General features: G+C 46.6%; 1 protein-coding gene across 1 annotated transcript in view; it reads right to left on the bottom strand.

Annotated features, from left to right (window-relative positions):
• DPP6 (dipeptidyl peptidase like 6) overlaps positions 1-21,894 on the bottom strand; it is a 737,488-nt gene that overhangs the window by 335,190 nt on the left and 380,404 nt on the right. The window contains exon 3 of the mRNA XM_034639891.1: positions 15,680-15,778. Within this exon, the coding sequence (XP_034495782.1) occupies positions 15,680-15,778 (99 nt within the window). The remainder of the gene's footprint in view (positions 1-15,679; positions 15,779-21,894) is intronic.

The raw sequence follows: 21,894 nt of genomic DNA, 5'->3' as shown, positions 1-21,894 counted from the left end.
TCTCATTCTACAATTCCTGGGAGAAGTCTAACAGCTCCGCAGTGGAAGGGACCTCCAAAACTTGACAGGCTTTGCAGACCTGTGACATATCTTGCTTATGCATGAACCGGCCCTTTGCTTGTGTCTATATGCAGAGGCTTATCAATCACATACGGCCCATGTACAACTCCACACATGGGACTTTTTAAAGTATTTTTATTTATTTATTTATTTTTGAGAGAGGGGGAGGGAGAGAGAGAGAGAGAGCACAAGCAGGGGGAGGGGCAGTGGGAGAAGCAGGCTCCCCGCTAGGTAGGAAGCCTGATGCGGGACTTGATCCCAGGACCCTGAGATCATGACCTGAGCAGAAGGCAGACACTTCACTGACTGAGCCCCCCAGGCACCCCGACATGCAACTACTTATCCTGAATTCTTTTAAAAATTAAAAATCATGACATCGTTCAAGAAAACCTAACAACAAGGAAGGTTAGTGTAAATGGACTACTCTCAGCATTATTTCTTAAAACTAGTAAGATTACAAATCACCGAATTGTGTTTTCATTATGTAAGATGGCTGTCATCATATTATAACTATTTTAATCTCTTTAGGCATTCAGGAGATAAAGGACATCCAGTGTAGAAAAAAAGAAATCTGAATATTTTAGTTCTTTCTTCAGCATCTTAAAACAAAATTATGGGCCATCAAACCACGACTGTTTTGTATCAAGTTAAATACAGCTTCCCCAGAGGCCTTCACTTGATGCCCTGCTCACAGAACCATGGAAAGTTCCGGGTCTATGCTTACACATGACACCGCAAGTATGGACTGAGAATTCATGTCCACATTTCATCTTCTTGTAAAATGGCCCTCACTCAACCTACAATTCACTCACTGAAGGCACACTTGACCCAAATCACCCTGGGGTCTTGGAAACATTGCTGAAGCTGAAGCTTGAGAACGTCGGGGCCTCACTCGGGCCTGGTTCCTGCAACATCCCTGGGGTCACTGTCCTCCATCTAAGGACTTCTCCGAAAGGTCCCATGCGGAACTCTGTGCTGACTTCCAGGCTGCTTCCATTACCCTGGTGACATAAACACCACCACCTCCTAAAGGAATCTCAGGTTAACCTGCAGACCGTGGACACCGGGCCTTGATGAAGAAGACAGATATGGAAGCTTCATGGATTTTTAACTGACTGGTGCAAGGCCATTTCTGGGTGAGTCTTGAATGAGTCTCAATCCCTAAGTGAGATTTTATGGTTTATCTTCAGAACAAAGCCTCAGATGCAGAAAGGCAAGGGAAAATGAGAACAAGGTCTTCATCCTGCTCAAAGGCCCACCGAGAGGGAAGAGTCCACACCATAAGTTTTGAATCATGGAACTTTGCATCAAAAACTAGGGACGTACTGTATGGTGACTAACATAATATAATAAAAAATATTATTATAAAAAAAAAGTTTCGGACAGAGGCAAACCCACAGCCATGTCTCTGCTGTGATACTAACCATGTGACCCAGACGAAGCCTTATGCCTGTTCCACGTACGTAAAATGGAAACACCACCGGCCACAAAGCATTTCCATGACTGCTAATGTACAGATAACACCCGGTCTGGTGTCTAGCCAGAAGAGAAAACAGGTGGGAGGGGAGGGTGACGACCAGGATGAGGGCAGCCAGAGAGCAGGGTGGAGGCAAGAAGGAGGCGCCTCCTTTGGATGTCGCTCCCAGTTCACAGGAGATGTTCATTCCTTTAAAACGCCCATGAGACCAACATGCACTGTGGCCATTTGTCTTTTCTTTGTTGTCCTTGGGATCTTCTATTGCTGCCTGATGTCTACACTGACTTGCACCAAATCCGTTTCTGGAACAAAATGGTGTGAATTCATATATTTTATTCTATGCACTCATTTAGCAAACACTTCCTGGCACTGTGCCAGGTGTAGGAAAGAGCCCTCAATATAATCAAGCAAATAAAAATACACTGATGCTTTATAAGTTAACCTTTACAATATGCCTTATGTTCTAGATCATTATCTAACCAACCAGCGCTCAGGAGAACGCCTAGTAATATTTAGGAAGGAAATGGAAGATGCTCTAAGGACCCTACTTTACCTGTTTGCACTGTTCTAGGTAGTGCGGTCCCTGCAGAACTTACTCTTGTTTCTTGTGGTGACAGAATCCTTGAGCTACTGAGATTGGAAAGAAACAGCTTCAAGAAAGAAGTTCCTACCCCAGAAGGAAAGTCCCAGAAAGACACATTAGCAGAAGATGTGCTAAGGTCATGAGTAAGCAGGGAAAGGGAGCTTGCCACATTCTGCCCTGGAGCCCCAGGTTACAACCTCCTGCGGAGCTGTCCAGAAACTGGGAGCAGTCACAGCTGGTGGTGGTAGTTTCGAGCCTGAGCTCCCAAAGGAAAACTAGAGAATGACTCACTTTCTCCTGTTTCTCACGCACACATGCAGGTGGATGAGAAGGGAAGGCGAAGGGCTTGTTGTGCTTTTAAACTCTGTCAACTGCTGGTTCAAAAAAGGGAGGAGGCAGAGACTCTGGGCCAGTTCAAGGCTCTAAGGCAAAGGCAGGCCAGGGGGAGTAAAGGAGAAGACGGGCCGCCTGGGAGTGAAGGCAGAGCGGAGCCCTCTTTTCAGCTGTCGCTATCCTGCATCTTTTCCAGAGCACAGAGCGATGTCTTCGAGGGCTGCGGACGGGATCCAGACCATGGAGGAGAAAGGCTTTTGACAGCCTCAAGCAGAACCACAGGGAAGTGCTGACGTGGCTGTTCTTTCTAACTCCCGTCAGCTGGCAAATGCGCTAATTTTACTTGCGATCTGTTTAACTTTACTTATCTGGAGACCTTAAGCCAAAATTAAGTTTTAAAAACCCAACAATTTGACTTAAGGATGAACAATCAACCTTTTTAAACCTATTTAAATGTGAGGAGTCAGTGAGAGGGGAGCTGGCCCAGGAAACACGCCAGGAGAGACCGGTGTCGTCGTTGCATGTACCCCTTGACTTCAACCAGAAAGGTGCATTCAGCCCGACCACAGACACCCTGTCTGTCCTCCGCATACCGTGTGCGTGTTCACATGCAGATGGCCAGGGGGCTGTGGACAGCGGTGGGTCTCACTTCTGAGGCAATTTAATGAGAGCAGATAAAGTGACTCCCGAGAAGCGTTCCTGTTCTCTGGCTACCACTGCACACTGTGTTCCAGGCGTGGGAACCCGACGGCCAACGGGCAGGGTCTGCATGAATTTGCCCATTAGAACTCCTGACCTAGAACTTACTGACCCCCGAGTAGCTAGTGTGGGTTTAGTGCGAATCTACCAGCAAAGTGTTAGATGGGACACAAAACCCCAAACTCGTTTAAGTCCTTTTTAAAAAGGTACCCAGCAGCATTGTTCTCTTCAGGCTTATCTGTGTCTTTCTTAGGCGTTTGTCTTCTGCACCTCACAACCGTGTTAAGGAAGGTGTTTGGTGCCAGGCCGTCCGAGATGAGGCTGAGAAGCTACCAGCAAAACAAGCAGGTGACATGCGGGAGAAGGAGCAGAGCTCACACTCCCCGTGGCTGCCCCAGGAGCCCCAGGAGGCCGCGTGGGCCTGCTGACAGACTCGTCCTCCGGGCCCTGGCATTTCTGCTGTGACCCCGAGGATGGCAGGGCCACAGGACACCAGCAGCAAGGGGCAGGGACTGCGCGCATCACACGGAGCCGTGGGCCCCGCTGCAGAGCCAGGCTGGTCCTGAGAGAGCGCAAGAGGAGATGAAACCGCCCGGGAGACAATGCCTTGTCCTTCACTGACACTTCCAAACTCCCAGGGCCCGTAAGGATTCAAGCTCACAGCGACTACATTAAGGCCCTTGCGTTTAGTAAATGTAAATCTTCCACTGAACTTTGGGCAAGTTCTCAAAATCCCCAGAAGGTAATTTTGAAGAAGGTCAGACAGAACTCTTAAAGACACTAGTTCTGCCACTAGTTAGCTGTGTGGCCCAGGGCAAATAACCTCTCTGATCCTACCCTTCTCTGTAAAACTGGCATTCATAGGAAGCATTCAACTGTTTTTAAATGTCTGAGGTTTGTTCCACTTCTCCCCTTTTTGGTGGGGATGGAAGCCCTGTCTAAGCACGTGGCCTGGAAGAAGTTAAAAAATTAACTCACTTGTTGGATTCTTGCTTGGCAAAAGGCAGAGGTCCCAAAGATGTGAAACAGTTCTTAGTTTGGCCTTTTTGGCTGTTGTTGTGAAAGTCTAAATAGCCCCCCAGGAAGGAGCAGAGAAGCAAGGACTGCCGGGCGTAGGGAGACCACTGCAGAATGGAGCTGCATGCACGGTCCTCACCTGTCTTTTCTAGAAGGAGGAGCCTGGGTGGGAGCCCGAAGTACCCAGAGAAGAGGGGGTGAGCAAGGGTCTTTGAGTAAAGAGACAGCCTGTGCCAGGCCACAAGCAGTAGAGGTGAGCTTGGCCCATCTGTCGGGGACTTGGGTCTGAAAGGCCAGAGCCTGCTTGGTGTCAGAAAAGCCCAGACGCCAACATGACTTTTCCCATAAACTTCCCCTAGCTCGCTCCCTAAGACATGAGATGAGATTCAAAGAAAGATGAACTCCATATCAACCATTTGTAAAACACCAAACATTAGAAAGATCTACCCCAGTACTGAGAAGAGCCTCCTTCTGGAAGATACTCAGCTTGCAAAGAGAGCACAGAACGCTGGTTATTCGGCGTGCCCAGGCCCTGAAACATTTCAAACGTGAGCATGAGATACACGCGAAGTTTGAAGGCAATGCTGACTGGTTTCCAATCCCTCTGCCCAAACTCCATGCCACTTGGCAACTGGGGGCCGTGGACACAAACTCAAAGGTCCTGTGACCGAAGCAAGAGCAGCAAAGCAAGGCCGCGTGGGTGTGGAAAGCCCTCCTAGGCAAGAAACAAAGGGAAGCCGATCAAAAATTCTCTGAGGCTCGTGCCTCACTCTTAGCCTTCCGAAGAGGTTGGTATGCGTTCATTTCTAGGTCCTTCTTCTTCTGGGGTGTGCCATGGCTCTCCTCCCTCACCCTCCTCGGCCTTCGTAAAAGCCTGTCATCAAGCAGCTTTGTATTCGTGCATCTCGGAGAACAGAGCAGCGGCTGTGTCCACACAAGGAACAGAGAGCGTGCAGATGAGACAACCGTGACCTGGGGTCATGAGGGCCACCCCGAGAGGATGAAGGGGTTGGCTTGGGAAGAGGTCAGGAAGCACAACGCAAAATATAGAAAGGGCCATTGGGCTTTCCACAGGACATGGGTCCGTGCTTATGCTTCTGTTGACCCCGCATGGCTGAAGACTTGCAGACAGTTGGGCCACGTGGACACCATGATATCCATGTCCCTCCTCGGGTGGCTCTGAGTGATCAACTGAAGTGGTACGTATAAAGAACTTGGGACAGTGTTGGGTACATTTTGCATGTAATCAGTAAACAGCAAGTATAGAAACTATGGGTGAAGAAGTCTAGTATCAGGAGCTCTCGCCAGCGTCTGTTAGATCCCCCCAATTACAACAGGAAAATGAAATCAGGTATGTATTTATCATTATAACTGTATGTGTAATTCCTTAAAATGCCAGGAGTTACGACAAATAAACCTGGTTAGCCTTCAATCAGCCAGAAAGCCAGCTACTCTAAGAAATTGTCCCCAAATACTCAGTTTGCTCAATCACCGAGTCATGTGTTGTGTTGATTAATATTTACAGAGACTTTATCACAAGCCAGACACTCTGGTCCATGAGAGAAACGGCACAGTCACTACAACGCACTGATGGTCCTAAGAAACTTCCATCAAGAGCAAGACAAGAGAAGAAAACAAACACCTGAACGTACGGTTAGCTACGCGTGCGTGCGGGATGGATGGGTCATAGGGGATTAGACTCAATTATGCAAGAGAGCAAGTGATTCATTTTTTATTAATTAAGAAGGTGATCAATGTTTGAAAAGATGTCAATGATAATTAATTAGCCTCTGGTAGGCTGACGTGGTTAAGGACTTTGTGGGGTAATTTAATTGAAACAATAAATGATAATCTCAGTGCTGCGTGAGGGTCAGTGCATTCAAGGATGCGGAGTCTCTAATTAATGGAACTTCCTGATTTGCTTTAAAAAGACCGTTCTGGAAAGAGCCTGCGAAGACTCGCACCCTTGGGCTCAACAGAGGCTTAGGTAGCTTTCCAGGCTCTCTGAATTTGAACAAAGCTAAAAGAAAAGAGGCCTTGTGGGTCCTGGTCTGTGGGCGGCCGTGCCTGGGCGGCACTGTCGCCCGCGCTTTGATCCGGCCTCGCAAGGACACCTGCTCAAGCATAGCCCGTGCCTCAAGCCATACCTCGCTCGTCTGCACACCGTGTGGGGAAAGAGGGGCCGAGTGCTGTGGGTACCCTCAGGAAACGTCTTTAAAAGCCTAGGAGCCCTGAAACAGCCATATCGCAGCCTGGAAAACGTCAACGTCGCTGCAGAGGAAAAATAACATGTAAATCTCACTTGAGATCCCTTTCTCAGGAAAACAAAATACATGCCTATGTGTGTACACATCCATACATACACACATACATATTTCCTGGATCCCAAAGGGGGAAAAAAAGGCTGTCCTCTTGTAATGCAAACATACAAAGTTGAGATAGAGGTCACTCCCGGCAAGGGTCGGCACCGCGTTCCACCACGGCGAGGGCGTACTTAAATTTCCCAGGGAGGCGGCACGCACTTGCCACAGCTGAGGGGCTTCCAAGATTCAGAGGCCCCTCTCTTTGCTGGAGCAGTGGTGGCCCGGCCGAGCCTGCAGGGATGGGACTGCCAGCCATGCACCGAGTGGCGGGGGCCGGGGAGCCCAGCGACACTCAGGGGCTGGAGAGCCTGTTGCAATCCTCACTCCTACTGCCACTGGCACTAACTGGGACAGTCTTCCCACGGACACTCCAACAGGAAGCATTCAAAGCACCTGAAGCAGATACGAGTTTCAGCTCAGATACTGGGAATGTGGAAGATGCATTAAGAGTGGGACGGAAAAATGCAGACAGGTGGCCGTTCAAACAGCCCCAGTCGGAGCGGATGGGAGCAACGGTCTGAACGGGCTTTATTGCCTTAAGATAGTCTGAGACAGAAATGGCCTCCGAATACCAGACAAGCGGGGTTCTCTTCTCCTGAGGAAAAGTGGAATCTCAAAAACCACTACAAAAGAGAGAGAGGAAACTGGTGGTTTACACAAACGTGTACTAGAATTTCATCTCGTCTATTTCTCGCTTGAATACGGTGTCACGATGTCCTTCAGTAGTATTTTATGCATGACTTCAAACGACGACACTGCTGTCCTTACCTACTCACTGAGACGCTGAGGAACACCTCTGGTCTCTGAAGCTTGTCCTTCCTGGGCTTTTCCCTGAAGTTACTGCTGGCCAATCGTATGGGCTGCACCGGTGACCTCTGGGGCCTTCCTCACTCTCCACAATTCTATGACTTCATGGTTTTGATGGAAAAATGTGGCCTTCCAAAAGCAGCAGAAATATCCAAACGATTTTATACTTGAATTCCCCCTCTATCCAACCCCAGGAGCTTTATAAAAAAAAAAAAAAATCCATCTGTGTTTTCCGAATAACAAAAGAGAAGAGGAAAAAGCAAATATGGAAATCAAGTCGCTTTGAGCCCTGGGCTCTATCTCCAATTTTACCTTCTAAAACATATACTTTTCTGGTATCAGCCAGCCAGCTGATATTTTCCTACATTCAAAGGAAGCAATTTTCTCCAATTTTACAGTCTCTCTAGTATTGTATCCTGGAGACACAGAGGGCTCTCTGCTCACAAGTGGCTGGATTAATGGAAATCAGCATAAACAAACACAGAGATTCCAGAGCCAGCCATAGTGCTTTTCCTCCACATTCCCACTGAAGAGGAATGGCCGCAGGGAGGACAGAGGGGCTGAGAAGCTCCCGCCTGGAGCTGGTGGACACGTGAACTGGGCCTTGCGAGGCGCTCCTGCCTGCCAGCCCCGGGCATGCCTGCGTCCTGAAGATGCTGGTGGGAACAGCGGGTTCCCTGAAGGGTGCAGGTGGCCGTGGCTTGCTCACAGCACAGGGCATGAGCTCACCAGACCATCTGGAAGCTTCAGTCCAGCCCTCCTTCCTACGAAGCAAACCTGCAAAAGCAAACATGCTCATCGAGAGTACGTGCAGTTTCGGACAAGCTGGGCAGAGGGACGATTCCGTGGATCTGGAGAAGCCCGTTGCTGTGGTTTACACGTGCAGGGAGGGGCGAGCCAAAGCTGCTTAGAGACAAATATTACACCGTCCTTCTGGCGTTAGTCTGAAACAGGGTGAGTAAGGGGGATTCTGCGGGTGGAGGGAGTACGCGGCTACTGTGGGCAATCTCTCACTGACACGTTCTCCACCTGCCATCACCCAACCCGTGGTGGCTCTCCTCACTCGCTTTCTCTGTGCCTTCCCTGATGTTGAACCTCTGGGCTCTCCTCTTGCCTCCTCTGGCCTTTGGGCCCCTCCCCCTTCCACCACCCACTGGGAGACGTTAGCAGCCCCTCAGCGATGCATACTCTCCACAATTCTCCAAGCGGCTCTGACCGCTCACCTAGCTTCATACCTGGTCCTCAATATGTAAAGAGCATTGCCACTTAGTTATCTTCTGTCAACATCTACTCTGAACTCATCATCCAACCACAGAAACCAAGCCCCCGTCAGTGCAGTGGCCATTCCAATTAAGCAGGCTTCAAACCTCCGAGTCATACCTGGCTTGTCCTCCCATCCCCTCCATTTCTACTCAGCTGTGCACCCTGTCATCTATCATTCACAATGGCTTTTATATTGGCCACTTCGCTTCCACTCACACATTAGCCTTCCAGCATCTGAAGATGGGCCAAATTAGGGAACATTTACGTAATGAGATCCTATTCAGACATTAAGATGATAACGGAAATACTTATTTATTACATGGAAATATGTTTATGATCTATGTTATAAACTTCCCCCCCGAATACACTTAGTATTATCCCACACATTATATTACCTGAGGAGATAAGTATAAAAATTTAATAGTGGCTATTTCTAGTCGGTGGAGTTACAGGTGAGCTTTGGTATCTTCTGTAGTTGTGTCCAACTCTGTTTTCTAATTTACTGCAATAAGGATGTAATACTTACATCACACAAAGATCTGATATGACACCTAAGCCTAAGCTGAGCCTCACCATGTCATTCCACTCCTCTAAACCTTTACTTCTGAAAGGCCAAAGCTGACTCCCCGTTTTTCTAAATTCTACCCCCCTCTCATTTGCCCACCCGCCTTCCAAGAGCCCGCAGGATCTGGCCCCACCGTTGGCTCTGCTCTCACGTACTGCCCTTCTCTCCTGGCTCCACATCGTTCCTGGGTATGCCAGGCAGCCTCCTGCCCCCAGGCCTTCACAGCTGCTGTTCCATGCTGCTTGGAATGCTTTTCCCCCAGAGAGCCCATCTGCATGATTCTCATATCCAGGTCTCTGTTTAAAAGCACTTCATTGGAAAAGACTTCCAACCACTCTATGGAAAACGGCATGCCCCTCTGTCTCCTTATCTTTAAAACTAGGTTGTTTAAGCATCAAATAAGAAAGTGTGGAAGAAGTGGGACCAGATGGCTGCAGACCAGGCGCTCCGCTAGGTCAGAAACAGATGTGAATCCTACCCTTGTGCAGTTTACGCGGTGAAGGAAAGACAGGTACTGAGTAAATAATTATACTTAATTCATGTAAAAAAGTTTACGTCCAGGATTCAAGGGAGTCTAAACATAGAAGGGTAAAAGCAGGACAGAGAAGCCTGCTTGTGGAGCGAGAATGAGGACCGATACTAAAGAAAAGGACCATTCATTCACAGGGTGGGAGTAGGAGAGATGGGACACAGGAGGGCGGGTGCTGGGCAGAAGGAACATCTTATGTACGAACCACCCTATGAGAGAAAAGAACATGGACTCTTGAATCCATCAAAAGAAGCTTGCATCAGCTCAGAGCAAGGGAAAGCTGGAGAGACACAGAGGCTGAAGAAAAGCAGAAGCGTGTCAATGGAAAGTAAGCAGAAGGCGATCACAGCGGATCTAAGAAATGGAGGGTCGTGGGGGCCAGGACTGCGTGCCTCACCCTGAGAGCGGTGGGGAGCCAGCACGGGTCCTGTGACGGGAGACTGGGGAGGGTGGCATGTGCCGTGAGGCATCCATCAGACACCCCGTGGGTGTGTAAATCCGTCAGGGGGACACGCACAACACTGCCAATCACGGCACACGCTGGTAGCTCAGAAGAGCGTGCGAGCTCCATACAGAATTGGAACTCACTGACACGAATCGTAGCCACAGTCCTGTACGTGGTTTCCCCTAGGGGTGTGCACACTGAGAAGAAATGATTGGTGTGAGGAATCCAGACATCTGGAAGCTGGAAACATAAAAACTGTACCCCAGTCACTTAGGGGATCCCTTCTTCTGGCACCAGATGGAGCCGTTATCCGAGCAGCTGCTGGAGAGCCCAGCTACCAGGTCTGCCTGCTGCACGTCTGTGTCTCGTCTGGAACCTTCCTTGGGGACGGCTGCCAATCTGCCTGTGGCCTGGCATCAGTAGCCTGGGTGTCTGGCTGAGTCTGGAGGGGCACTGAGTATGTTAGGTGGGGCCAGCAGGAGTTCGTGATGGATCTGAGCAGAGCAAAGGCTGACTCTGAGCTTTCTAGCCTGTTCTGCCAGAAGGATGGGCTTCCCATGCACCGAAGTGGGAGATGCTGGGGATGGGGCAGGGGTTGTTTTTTGGTTTGTGGTGTGTGTATGTGTGTGTGTGGGGGGGTTGTTCAAGAACCCAGATTTGGAGCTTTTCAGCTGAAGGTTGTGATGTTTCTTCAAGACAGCTGAGAACCTCGGGAGAGATGCAGTGTGGAGAGGCATCAGCAGACAGAGGGTACTTAAGGTCATGAAACTCGATGAAAACACTGAAGGAGGAAGTGCAGATACTCAGTGGGGAGGACCAGAGGCTGTGTCCCGGCACCCACCACCAGGAAAGGTCAGCACGAAGAGCAAGAAGTGGCACAGGAGCCTGAGAAGGAGCCACCACTGACATCAAAATAAAGCCAAGGGAACACGATGACCTACAGGTCAGGGGGGAAGGTCACCCAGTGGCGAGGGAGTAGTCAGTTGACGGGTAAAGTAAGATGAAGTCTGAGACGTGACTGTGGGAGGCAGCTACCTGGAGGCTAGTGGTGACTGCATGGGGGCCTTTCAGTGGGTGCTGGGTGAAAGCCTGACCCCTCACATCATGGAATCCAACACAGCACATCAAGGGATCCATGAGGCTGAGAAGTGCAACGTGGTTACTAGAAAAGATGGAAGAATTCCCTCCACCAAGTGAGTGTGTAGAGAGACGGCACTGTGGCCATTTTGAGGAAGTGTGGACCTCCTTCTTTGTCGGGGTGCTCAGCGGGTCCGTTCTCCTGATCCACAGACCCCATCTGGTTGCAACGAATACGTGAGGGCAGAGAGTATGAAAGCTGTTATACAATTGTTTTCAGAAAAGGTAGATTCAATCAAGTCTTTAGTATAAAAATGGGTGAGGAGAAATTTAACTCTAACCCAATAAATTTTCTCCTGATAAAGTGTATCAGGTTCTAAACTATTAACTCCATTATTAAACCTAAGATACACTTGTTATCTTTAGTGGTTAATGTACACTAAAAAAATAATAATAAAAATACAAAAATCAAGTCTCTTTCTCCATGGGGAATTCCTCCATTTTCTTTATTACTGAGGTATTCTGTTAGCTTGACATCGTGGGAATAAGGGATGCTAGGATAGAGAATTTAAGGGATGGTAATAATTCTGAAATATTCACAACCTATAGTTTTGGATAGAATATACTATGTAGCTAGTGAGGTTGTGAAAGAACCTGGAAGGACTCCAGAAACCTGGGTTCTATCCAATGTAGCACCATTTATAAAGACCAGAAATACCTAGGTTCAAGTCCAAATTTTGCTACTTACTAACTATGATATTGATCAAGTTATTTGAACACCATTAGCCTCAGTTTCCTCATCTGTAAAATGAGAATTATGGTGGTTGTGAAAATTAAATAATTGAATATGTACAAAGCACGTAGCCTAGAGGATAAGATATGGGAAACCCCAGTAGTTATGATGATGGTGGTGATGTGATGATGATGTGATGTGATGATGATAGTGATGATGATGGTGATGGTGGTGATGGTGGTGATGGTGATGATGATGGTGGTGATGGTGGTGATGGTGGTGATGATGGTGGTGATGGTGGTGATGGTGGTGATGATGGTGGTGATGGTGATGATGGTGATGGTGGTGATGGTGGTGATGGTGATGGTGGTGATGGTGATGGTGGTGATGGTGGTGATGGTGATGGTGGTGATGGTGGTGATGGTGAATGGTGGTGATGGTGGTGATGGTGATGGTGGTGATGGTGATGGTGGTGATGGTGGTGATGATGGTGGTGATGGTGATGGTGGTGATGGTGGTGATGATGGTGGTGATGGTGATGGTGGTGATGGTTGGTGATGGTGATGGTGGTGATGGTGGTGGTGGTGATGGTGATGGTGGTGGTGATGATGGTAGTGGTATTGATGATAGTGGTGGTATTGATGATGTGATGTGATGTGATGTGATGCTGCTGCTGCTGATGGTGATGGTGATAATGGTGATGATGGTGATGGTGGTGATGGTGATTGCAATGATGGCGATGATGGCAATGAAGAAGAAGAGAGGAAGAACAGACAGAGGAGAAAGGAAGAAAAGGAGGAGAGAAAGGAGACTGTCATGGTGATGGTGGTGGTAGATGGTCATGACAGAGGCGACTCCCAAGGCTGCCCATCAGAAACAGTTCCTTGGGCCCAGCACTGTGTCCTCTGCCTGTGGCCCTGTGGGGCACTCAGTAAACACTAACAGAATGAAGCAATGCTCTGATAATTTCTAAAGCACACCGAGCTTCACATCATTCGGTAATCCTATGACTCTGGTAATATTTCCCCGGATCTTCACATTTAGACTTGTGATATTAAAGAAATGGATGAATTTTTTATGGTACTTGTGAAAAATCAGTTATAAAGCTTCAGTTAAGCACAGCAAAGTTACTTCATCCATTTTAAGCTATTACCTTTTAGGGAGCAGGAGAAAGGGAATGATCAGGAAGAGGAACGCATGAAAGAACAGTGGGAGGACATCTCAGAGGAGTGTAGGGAGAAAAAAAATCATGTTCCCTTACACTCTGGATGCTGCCTAGTCTTTGGAGAAAACCGACTACTGGTTACCTGGTAGCAAAACATCACACTGGATGGGTACCTTTACGAAAGGAGAGTACTTCTAAGAAAGCTCCTGGACACCAAAGGCCCCTCATTTAGAACTGCAGGTGGTCTTCATGAATAGAATTCACCTGCCAAAAAGGCAGGCCGGGCATTTTCTGCCGGGCAGGACGCCATTTCTCAATTGCTTGTATTAACTCCCAACTTTGTGGATAAAGAAACTTTGGCTTGTTTCTTCTGGCCAGAGGGCCAGCACACCTCTGGCCCAGCTCCACTCCTCTGCGGTGTGAATTAGCTCACGAGATATAAACTCCTTACAACCAACACGGTTCCAGCGGAGATTTACCAGCACTTGTGACTCCAGATCTCTGCTCTTTTTCTTTTTTCTTTTCTTACAGAATGCTGATTTAGGCCCAGTCTGCAACTATGGGCACCCTAATAAACTGACATAGGAATATTAGCACTTCATTGAGTCTTTGCAGGGCTTCCTCTGACTTTCTCTGAACCCCATAGCTATGGTTCAGTGTTCCTTTTTTTTTTTTTAAAGATTTTATTTATTTATTTGACAGAGAGAGAGACAGCCAGCGAGAGAGGCAACACAAGCAGGGGGAGTGGGAGAGGAAGAAGCAGGCTCCCAGTGGAGCAGGGAGCCCGATGCGGGGCTTGATCCCAGGACCCTGGGATCATACCCTGAGCCGAAGGCAGATGCTTAATGACTGAGCCACCTAGGCGCCCCTGGTTCAGTGTTCCTTGTCTCCAATTTGTTTTATCCCTAGATTCTGCCCTCTTCCAGTTTTCCTCCCTTTTGTCCTCTCCCTCTCTCTACTTTCTTTTCTTCCTTAAGGTTCATCACAAACTCACGTTGTAGCCTTACATTCCCCAGGGGTCTGTTCTCTGCTTTCTCTAAGTAGTAAACCTGGCCACTCTTTAAGACTGGAGTTTATACAGCATCTTGAAATGCTTGGTCACTCATCGTTAGCTCTGTTTCTAGAATATGACTTCACAATCTTTAAGAAGAGGGTAATCACCTTTCATTTCCAGAATTGAGCCCGGAGTATGCTACTGGTACTTTCCTCCTGCCTATGCAATGGGTCAACACAAACTGAGAGCAGGGGCTACGTCTCCCTCAACGCAAAAGCTGAAATTAGTTCCTTCATCACACGAAAAGACCTTGGATCTCTCTGTGTTCTGGATTTCTGTGGGTCCCCCCAACCTCTATTCCCAGCACACTGCTCCTATTTCTCCCTAATTCCTTTGTATAAAATACATTCCTTTTGAGCTCCACCTACTTCTCTTATTTTTAAATAAGCTAATCCAAGGATCAGAAACGAATACCGAGGCCACAGTTGCAGACAAAGAGAAGCTACTGCCCTAGGAGGAGATGAAGGGCCAAGAGTCACTGCTAGTTGATTTCTGAGAGCTTGTGAAGCACGAGCAGCATTTCAGAAGCAGCCTGACGGCAAGCAAACACCGTGTCACTCACCAAGACGGCAGCGGGAAGAGCGCTAAATGGGAAGTCAGGAGACAGGCTTCCAACCACATCTGCGCCACTAGCAAGCTGTGTGACCTCAGAGAAAATCACTTAACCTCTCTGGGCTTCATTTATTATAGAAGCCAGGATTTGAACTGGACCTCCAGCATTTCACCATAAAGGTTCTCTGACCTGAGGATTAATTTTCAAGTGCATCCCACTGACCCCCTCAATGAAATCCACGTTCGCGGAGATAACAGGAGAGGTACGCTGGGTGAACTACTTAAGGGGGAGGCAGCAAAGCCTGCAGAGGTTGGCGTGCGGTTATTCACACCTTTTCTCCCATGACTACGTTCGAAAATTAGTTCAGCCACAAGTGGATGAAATGGATTGCGTCCTGGACCAAAAAATGCCTCATGAACATACATATTGCCTTTTGCCTCCAATTCTGTTTTGCTTTGTTGTTTTAATACCCCCCCCCACCAAACAAGAAAAATAGATTACATCCAGACTAAAGTGCAAGAAGAAAATAAATTTATCCTCAAACGTGCACCAGGCTCCATAGTTTCGTTCATTTGCTGGCATTCGAGAAGACGTCTCTGAGTTCCCTTCAGCCCCCCTATCTACCGGGGACTGAAAGCCAGGGCCGTACAATAGGGAAAAAAGAGCAAGGAGAGGGAGGGAAGCTCAGCTGTGTCTCTGCCTGGTCCTGTTGCTTAGCAACAGCTCACATCGCTGCCTGAGAAATGATGATACGGAGAGGTGACACAGAGAACCCATTTCTCATGAAGGAACAGCGCCATTTGACCAGATCCACGTTTTCTTAGAATGATAATAGGATGATTATCACAGCAAGAGCTCTGGACACCCACTTCCGAAGAGAGAACATGAGAGGTAACAGACCAAACCCAAACCGTGGAAAAGTGGCTTCCCGTGCGCACGCAGGACTTAGGACTTACCACTTATCCACTTAGCCTTGGGGTCGTGAATTTTGAAATCATCACTGAAGAGATCTTCCACTGTGACCTTCTTCTTTTGAGACAGACTATTATCTTCCGCTAGAAAAGAACATGGCAAATAGTTAAACCTTTTATTTGGGGGAAAAAAAAAAAAGAGGACCAAAACATTGGGGTTGCCATTCAAAAATGGTACGTATGTTAAAACATATACTTTCTCTACATAACATAAGGGCTGAACAAAAGCCAGTCATGCTTTTTGGTTTTAATCAAAATATCACAAACTACGGTAAGGGGATCACGGTGCAGTAAAAGGGCATCATTTCCCCTACTCCACTTGAATGCATAAACGATCACATTTCTTAATTTTTTATTTTATTTTTTTTTAAAGATTTTATTTATTTATTCGACAGAGATAGAGACAGCCAGCGAGAGAGGGAACACAAGCAGGGGGAGTGGGAGAGGAAGAAGCAGGCTCATAGCGGAGGAGCCTGATGTGGGGCTCGATACCATAACGCCGGGATCACGCCCTGAGCTGAAGGCAGACGCTTAACCGCTGTGCCACCCAGGCGCCCCAAATGATCACATTTCTTAGGAACAGAGGAAAATGTTTCAAGACTGATTCATGAACAACAAGGTGGGGATGGTCACGAGAGGAAGCAGCAGCTGTCCAGAATGGCTCTCAGTGGTGTGATGTAATCAATCACCAACGATGCATTTATTCAATGCCAACCACTGGCAGCATGTTGGGTGCTGGGGATGAAATCGTGGGGGACGTATCCCGTAGGTATTGATTCTCCACATGTCTCACTTGTCCCTGGCTGTCTTGGGTTGGGAATCAGTTCCTGTTCAGACAGAATCACACCTCAAATGTCTGTGTGCGAATTACCCAGATTCCACCTCGCTTCATCTCCGTCGCTTCACTTGGCAGGGAGCACCTGGGGGGAGCCTTGAAGGTACCACTCTCATATCCATCCCAAGAGGAGATGTTTAGTGAACGGCACCAGTGGGTGAGCCTGTAGAAACCTGGCAACGTTTATCCTATTTCCCGAGGTGGAAGCTTCTGGGGTTTGCACTCACAGAGTAAACACACAGGGTAGTATGTCAGACCGCTCTCACTTCTGCTATGCCAACAACATTATTAACCATTTCTGGTGTACATCATCCTTCTAGAACAGAAGATGGCAGCTGTCAGCTGGCAGGGCCCTTCTCTTGAAGACTCGGTCTCCTCACTTCATCAGGACTGTGCTGGGCTGCTGTGCGGGGCTCTCCTCGGTGCTGATCAAGGTGTGTAGGTCTGCGTGCAGCCTACGGGCGGGGATTTCAGATCTGTGTTGTTTTTACATTTTGATTGGTTGTTAGGCCTGTTGCTCTTTTCAGTTTCTGCCTGTGGAGCTAGCTTCCAGTTCTTGGGCCGTCATAGAGCTTGCTCTCAACAGGACTCTTTGCCTCTTTTAATTTCCTGCTTCAAAATCTCTAGCAGGTGGAGAAAACAATGAGAATTTTTGCTAGATGGCATGATAACATAAATAAATACTCTCTGAGTGCGACCCTCAAAGCTCCTTGTCGGACTCCAGGGCACAGATTCTATTATAACTCTGTATGGTTTCTTTCTTTTGGCCTCTCCGAACGCTACCGATTACTGAAGTTGTCAGAAGAGTCACGTGTTACTGTGTGCATTGACTGATTTCTTGAATATCAAAAAGGATTAACGTGTGTAAAAGTCTTTTGAAAATGACAGAATGCCCCCTTTCACAGTGACCTTCTTATTAGACCTGATTATATGTGGAGCTCTCCCAGGTGCTGAACAAAACATGTTAAACCAGACCCAAGTCTTCCCTGTAGGACCTTTCCATCTGCAACTGAAGCAGCCCCAGAAAAAGGAACACGTTGCTTCAGATGTGATGCATTTCGGTGTGGAAAACAAACAGTAAGGGAACATTGTAAAGATCGCTAGGCATCAATGTAGTGAAGTTATACTGTAACCTAGTAATTGAGAAATATATCTACAACTAGTTGAAAAACAAGTCCTGGAGATTGAATGCACAGTATAGTGATCACAGACAACAACGCTGCATTATAAATATCAAATTTGCTAACAGATTAGATCTTAATTATTCCCACTAAAAATAGGACTGATAATTACGTGACCTGATAAAGGCATTAGCTAACCCCCCAAAGGCAATCATATTGAAATACATATACGTATCAAATCAGCATGTTGCACACTTTAAACTTACACAACGGTGTGTGTCAAATATATTTCAATGAAAAATAAAATAACACGAGAACAGTATAAAAATTTCTCAGACACTCTAAAACGTGTTCAGAAAATAAATAGTCCTATTAAAACATAAATTTTATCTGAGTAAACTTCACTATTCAAGGAAGATTCTAGCTCACTTCTTGAGGTATCCATGATTGTAATGAGAAAAGAGTGTAAGGCTGTCATTTAAACAAATTTTGGGTCAAAGATGAAAAAGGTAATTTATTCACTTTCTGAAAATCTCTTTTTACAAATAACTGTTCTATTAATGTAAAAATGTTTTTTTTTGTTTTTAAAAACAAATTTATTTTTTTATTTTTTTAAATTTAAAATATTACTTTGTTTTTAAAATACCTTATTTTTTATAATAACTTTTTATTAGTCACCATACAGTACATCCTTAGTTTTTGATGCAATGTTCCATGATTCATTATTTGCATCTAACACCCAGTGCACCATGCAATACGTGCCCTCCTCACTACCCATCACCAGTCTATCCCATTCCCCCACCCCCTCCCCTCTGAAGCCCTCGGTTTGTTTCCCAGAGTCCGTAGTCTCTCGTGGTTCATTCCCCCTTCTGTTCCCCCCCCACTTCATTCTTCCTTCCTTTAAACACATGACTTTCAAATAGGGACAGTTTATGATGGAGGCATTATGATATATGCTAGAAAGTGCTCTCCTCAAGCCAGGACACTTGACTCTGTCAATTATCAGCTCTGTCTCCTTAGGATGCTCATGCTGGCCTCTCTGGACCTTGGTGATTTGTTCACATATTCAACTGCTATCTAACGAAATCACTGATTTGTACTTTGATGCATTTCAAAAATCCTCTGGGGTGGTGACAAGCATGCGTGACTGCCATGCTCTAGGAACCTTACTGGGCCCTGAAGAATTCCAGCTGAAGATTCTAAGAGGCTCAGGGAGCAGGGGGAGCCAAATGGAAAGTATAACTGAGCTGTAACAGCGTCAGTGGGGGCAACAGAAGGGTGGGCTGTGACTAGGAAGAAAGAGGTGGGGAGAATCTTGGAAAGAATTCCCTGAGGAATGTCCCGCTAGCCAAGATAAAAGAGATACGAGAAGAACATTCAAGCTAGAAGGACTGCAAGAGCATGAAGGCATCGGTGAATGGGCCATTCTCAGGAAAGTGTGAGTGTCGGTGTTGGGGTGGGAGAAAGTGTGAGTGGGAAATGTCCAGAGATGAGGGCAGATCCTCTCATTACGTTTGACATTCTGGAAATTTCATTAGAAAACATCTACTTGCTCAGTTAAGTGTCTAACTCTTTTTTTTTTTTAAAGATTTTATTTATTTATTTGACAGAGATAGAGACAGCCAGAGAGAGAGGGAACACAAGCAGGGGGAGTGGGAGAGGAAGAAGCAGGCCCACAGCAGAAGAGCCTGACGTGGGGCTCGATCCCATAATGCCGGGATCACGTCCTGAGCCGAAGGCAGACGCTTAACCGCTGTGCCACCCAGGCGCCCCAAGTGTCCAACTCTTGATCTTAGCTCAGATCTTGATCTCAGGGTCATGAGTTCAAGCTCTGAGTTGGGTTCCATGCTGGGGGTGGAACCTACTATAAAAAAAAAAAAAGGAAAGAAAAAAAGAAAACGTCCACTTGTGGGTTTTCTTTAAAACTCACGCTTACCAGCCAGTAATATTGTCAGTCCCCACATTAGAAACGTTGCCAGCAATGATCTCATTTGATACTGTTTGTCCTTCATTCTATTCCTCCCTTCCAGGGTGCAAGTGGACCTGCTGGGTCCAATCTCCACATCACTGACTTTTTCTCTCATGTTTTCCACATTTTTATGTCTTTGGGGGCATTTGCAGGATTTCTTCCGTTTGATTTTTCACTTTATCAATTTTTTAGCTTTATCTAGATAGCTCTTTCATCCCGCTACTGAATTTTCAAATTTCAAATTATATTTTAATTTCTAATACTCCTAATTAACTCCTTTTCAACATAATCTACTCTTATAGTGTAAGCTCCTTTATCACAGATAATTTTTTTAAAACCTAAAATGTCATTTTCTGCTTTTCCTATTGATTTTTATTTCTTTGGATCTAAGTGCTCATGTGTATTAAGCTGGTGTTCCTGCAGTTCTTTGTGAGTCTTAGTTGTGAGCTTCTTCCCTGCCAGTGTCCTGGGTCATGAGAGACTCCTGGTGGTGTGGTCCTGAGCAATGTCCTGGGCACTTGGAGCCTCTGTCTGGGTCTCACGCTGCCATTTGGACAGGAGCCCTTTGCCTGACATGGGTGATATAATTCAAGGCCCTCTGAACATGAACCCACTTTTAAGGCAGGGGCACCTGTCCAGTCCCCTGCCCCTCATGGATGCCAATATCCTAGCCCCTCCTGTTGGGTCTGACTCCAGTCTCTGCTCCTTGAGGGTGGCAGGACTTTGGTCTTACCTGCTTCTTGCTGTAGGTTTTCACCTGGTCCTTCTTTCAAGGACACCACTCTGTTACAGGTATATAAAAAACTCTTTGTTTTAGAGTGCAGCTATGTTTTCACTACTTATTTTCTCTCATTTCTACCTGTTTGAAATCAGAAGGGAAAGATTTCTGTGCCAATCTGCCATTTTAAAACAAAAGTCACCTGGAACCGGAACTCATGTTGAACCGGAAGTTGAATTAAACCGGAAGTCAACAAACCAGTGGAGATACAAGATGTGCCCAGTGGCTTTTATGTTTGGATTTCATCCTGAAGGTAATCTGGGGATGACCGAAAAGTAAAGTTGCCTTCCATCTGATAGCGGCATCACCACATGGCACTTGTAGTTACCGTGCATCCCGGTCAGCTCACCGGCATGCAGAGGCACGTCCCAATCCCTAGAGAGGCAGCTATCTTTATGTAGGTCAGAATACAATGCAAATCACTCATGCTCCTCTCCGGATGCTTTTTAAACAGTTATGTTGTTAAGCAGCACAATTACTGGGGAACATTTTGGAATGTTCTCTAGAGATTTTTAAAATTAGAAATAAATTCCACCACCCTAAAATGGATTAATTTGTGAAGCATAACCTCTTAAGGTTTTCAGTCACTGCAAGTAGAGGTTAGCTACTGACAAACCCAATTTAGTAACAAAGAAAATCTACCCAGATTAGTGAGAGGTCTCTTGTTAATTCTGCTTGTGTTAGAAATTGGAATCAGTGACAACTCCAAAAAATGCTCTGCCGTCTTCGGGGACACTGGCAGTTTTAACTCTTGATCCTATAGGAAAGAGGAGGAAGGAAAGCCATCTCATGGAAGGCAAACCTGAGCTACCGAGAGGTTACAAGGCTTCTCCGAAGATGTGTGGAAAGTTAGTCAAGCTAGCATTAGCCACATTCTCAGGGAAATCTAAACGTTGGCATCGTTCACAGAATCTGGTTTGTGTGCAACCTATTCCAAAAGTGGGATGCTAATTAAATACCAGAAAACAGAAAATATCAGGCAGGTAATGCTCATAAGGATCCTGATGAAACACTATGTTCTCCAGGTTAAAAAAAATTCTGTAAATAAAGGAAAAGGTTTAAAAACGATTTTTACGGTCACATTTCTGTAAGGAGAAAAACTCAGCCTCTGAATCAGATCAACAAGGAACACATACAACAGTGGCACACAGCAAGTGTTCTCCCGCCCTGTGTGATGAGGCAGGTGGCATGTATAAGGCTTTTCAAACTCCAGAGAGACAACGACTGTCGTGCGCGGGTGGGATATAGCTTCACAGTGGAGGCAGACCCCAACTCCAGGCTCAGAGAAGTACTCTAATATTTAGGATAAACCACAGGAACATCTGTATGTTGTTTCTACAGAAGCTGGTAATATTTGTTGGCTTCTATACAAACACTCAGAGGAACATATGGAAATCAAAGAAACTGTCTGTTTTTTAAAAAGATTGATTCACTGATTTGAGAGAGAGAGAGAGCACAAGCAGGAGAGGCAGAGGAAGAGGGAGAGAGAATCTCAAG

The sequence above is a fragment of the Ailuropoda melanoleuca genome, chromosome 1, assembly GCF_002007445.2.
Source record: "Ailuropoda melanoleuca isolate Jingjing chromosome 1, ASM200744v2, whole genome shotgun sequence".
Lineage (NCBI taxonomy): Eukaryota > Metazoa > Chordata > Mammalia > Carnivora > Ursidae > Ailuropoda > Ailuropoda melanoleuca.
This window is presented reverse-complemented; position numbering and strand designations above follow the sequence as displayed.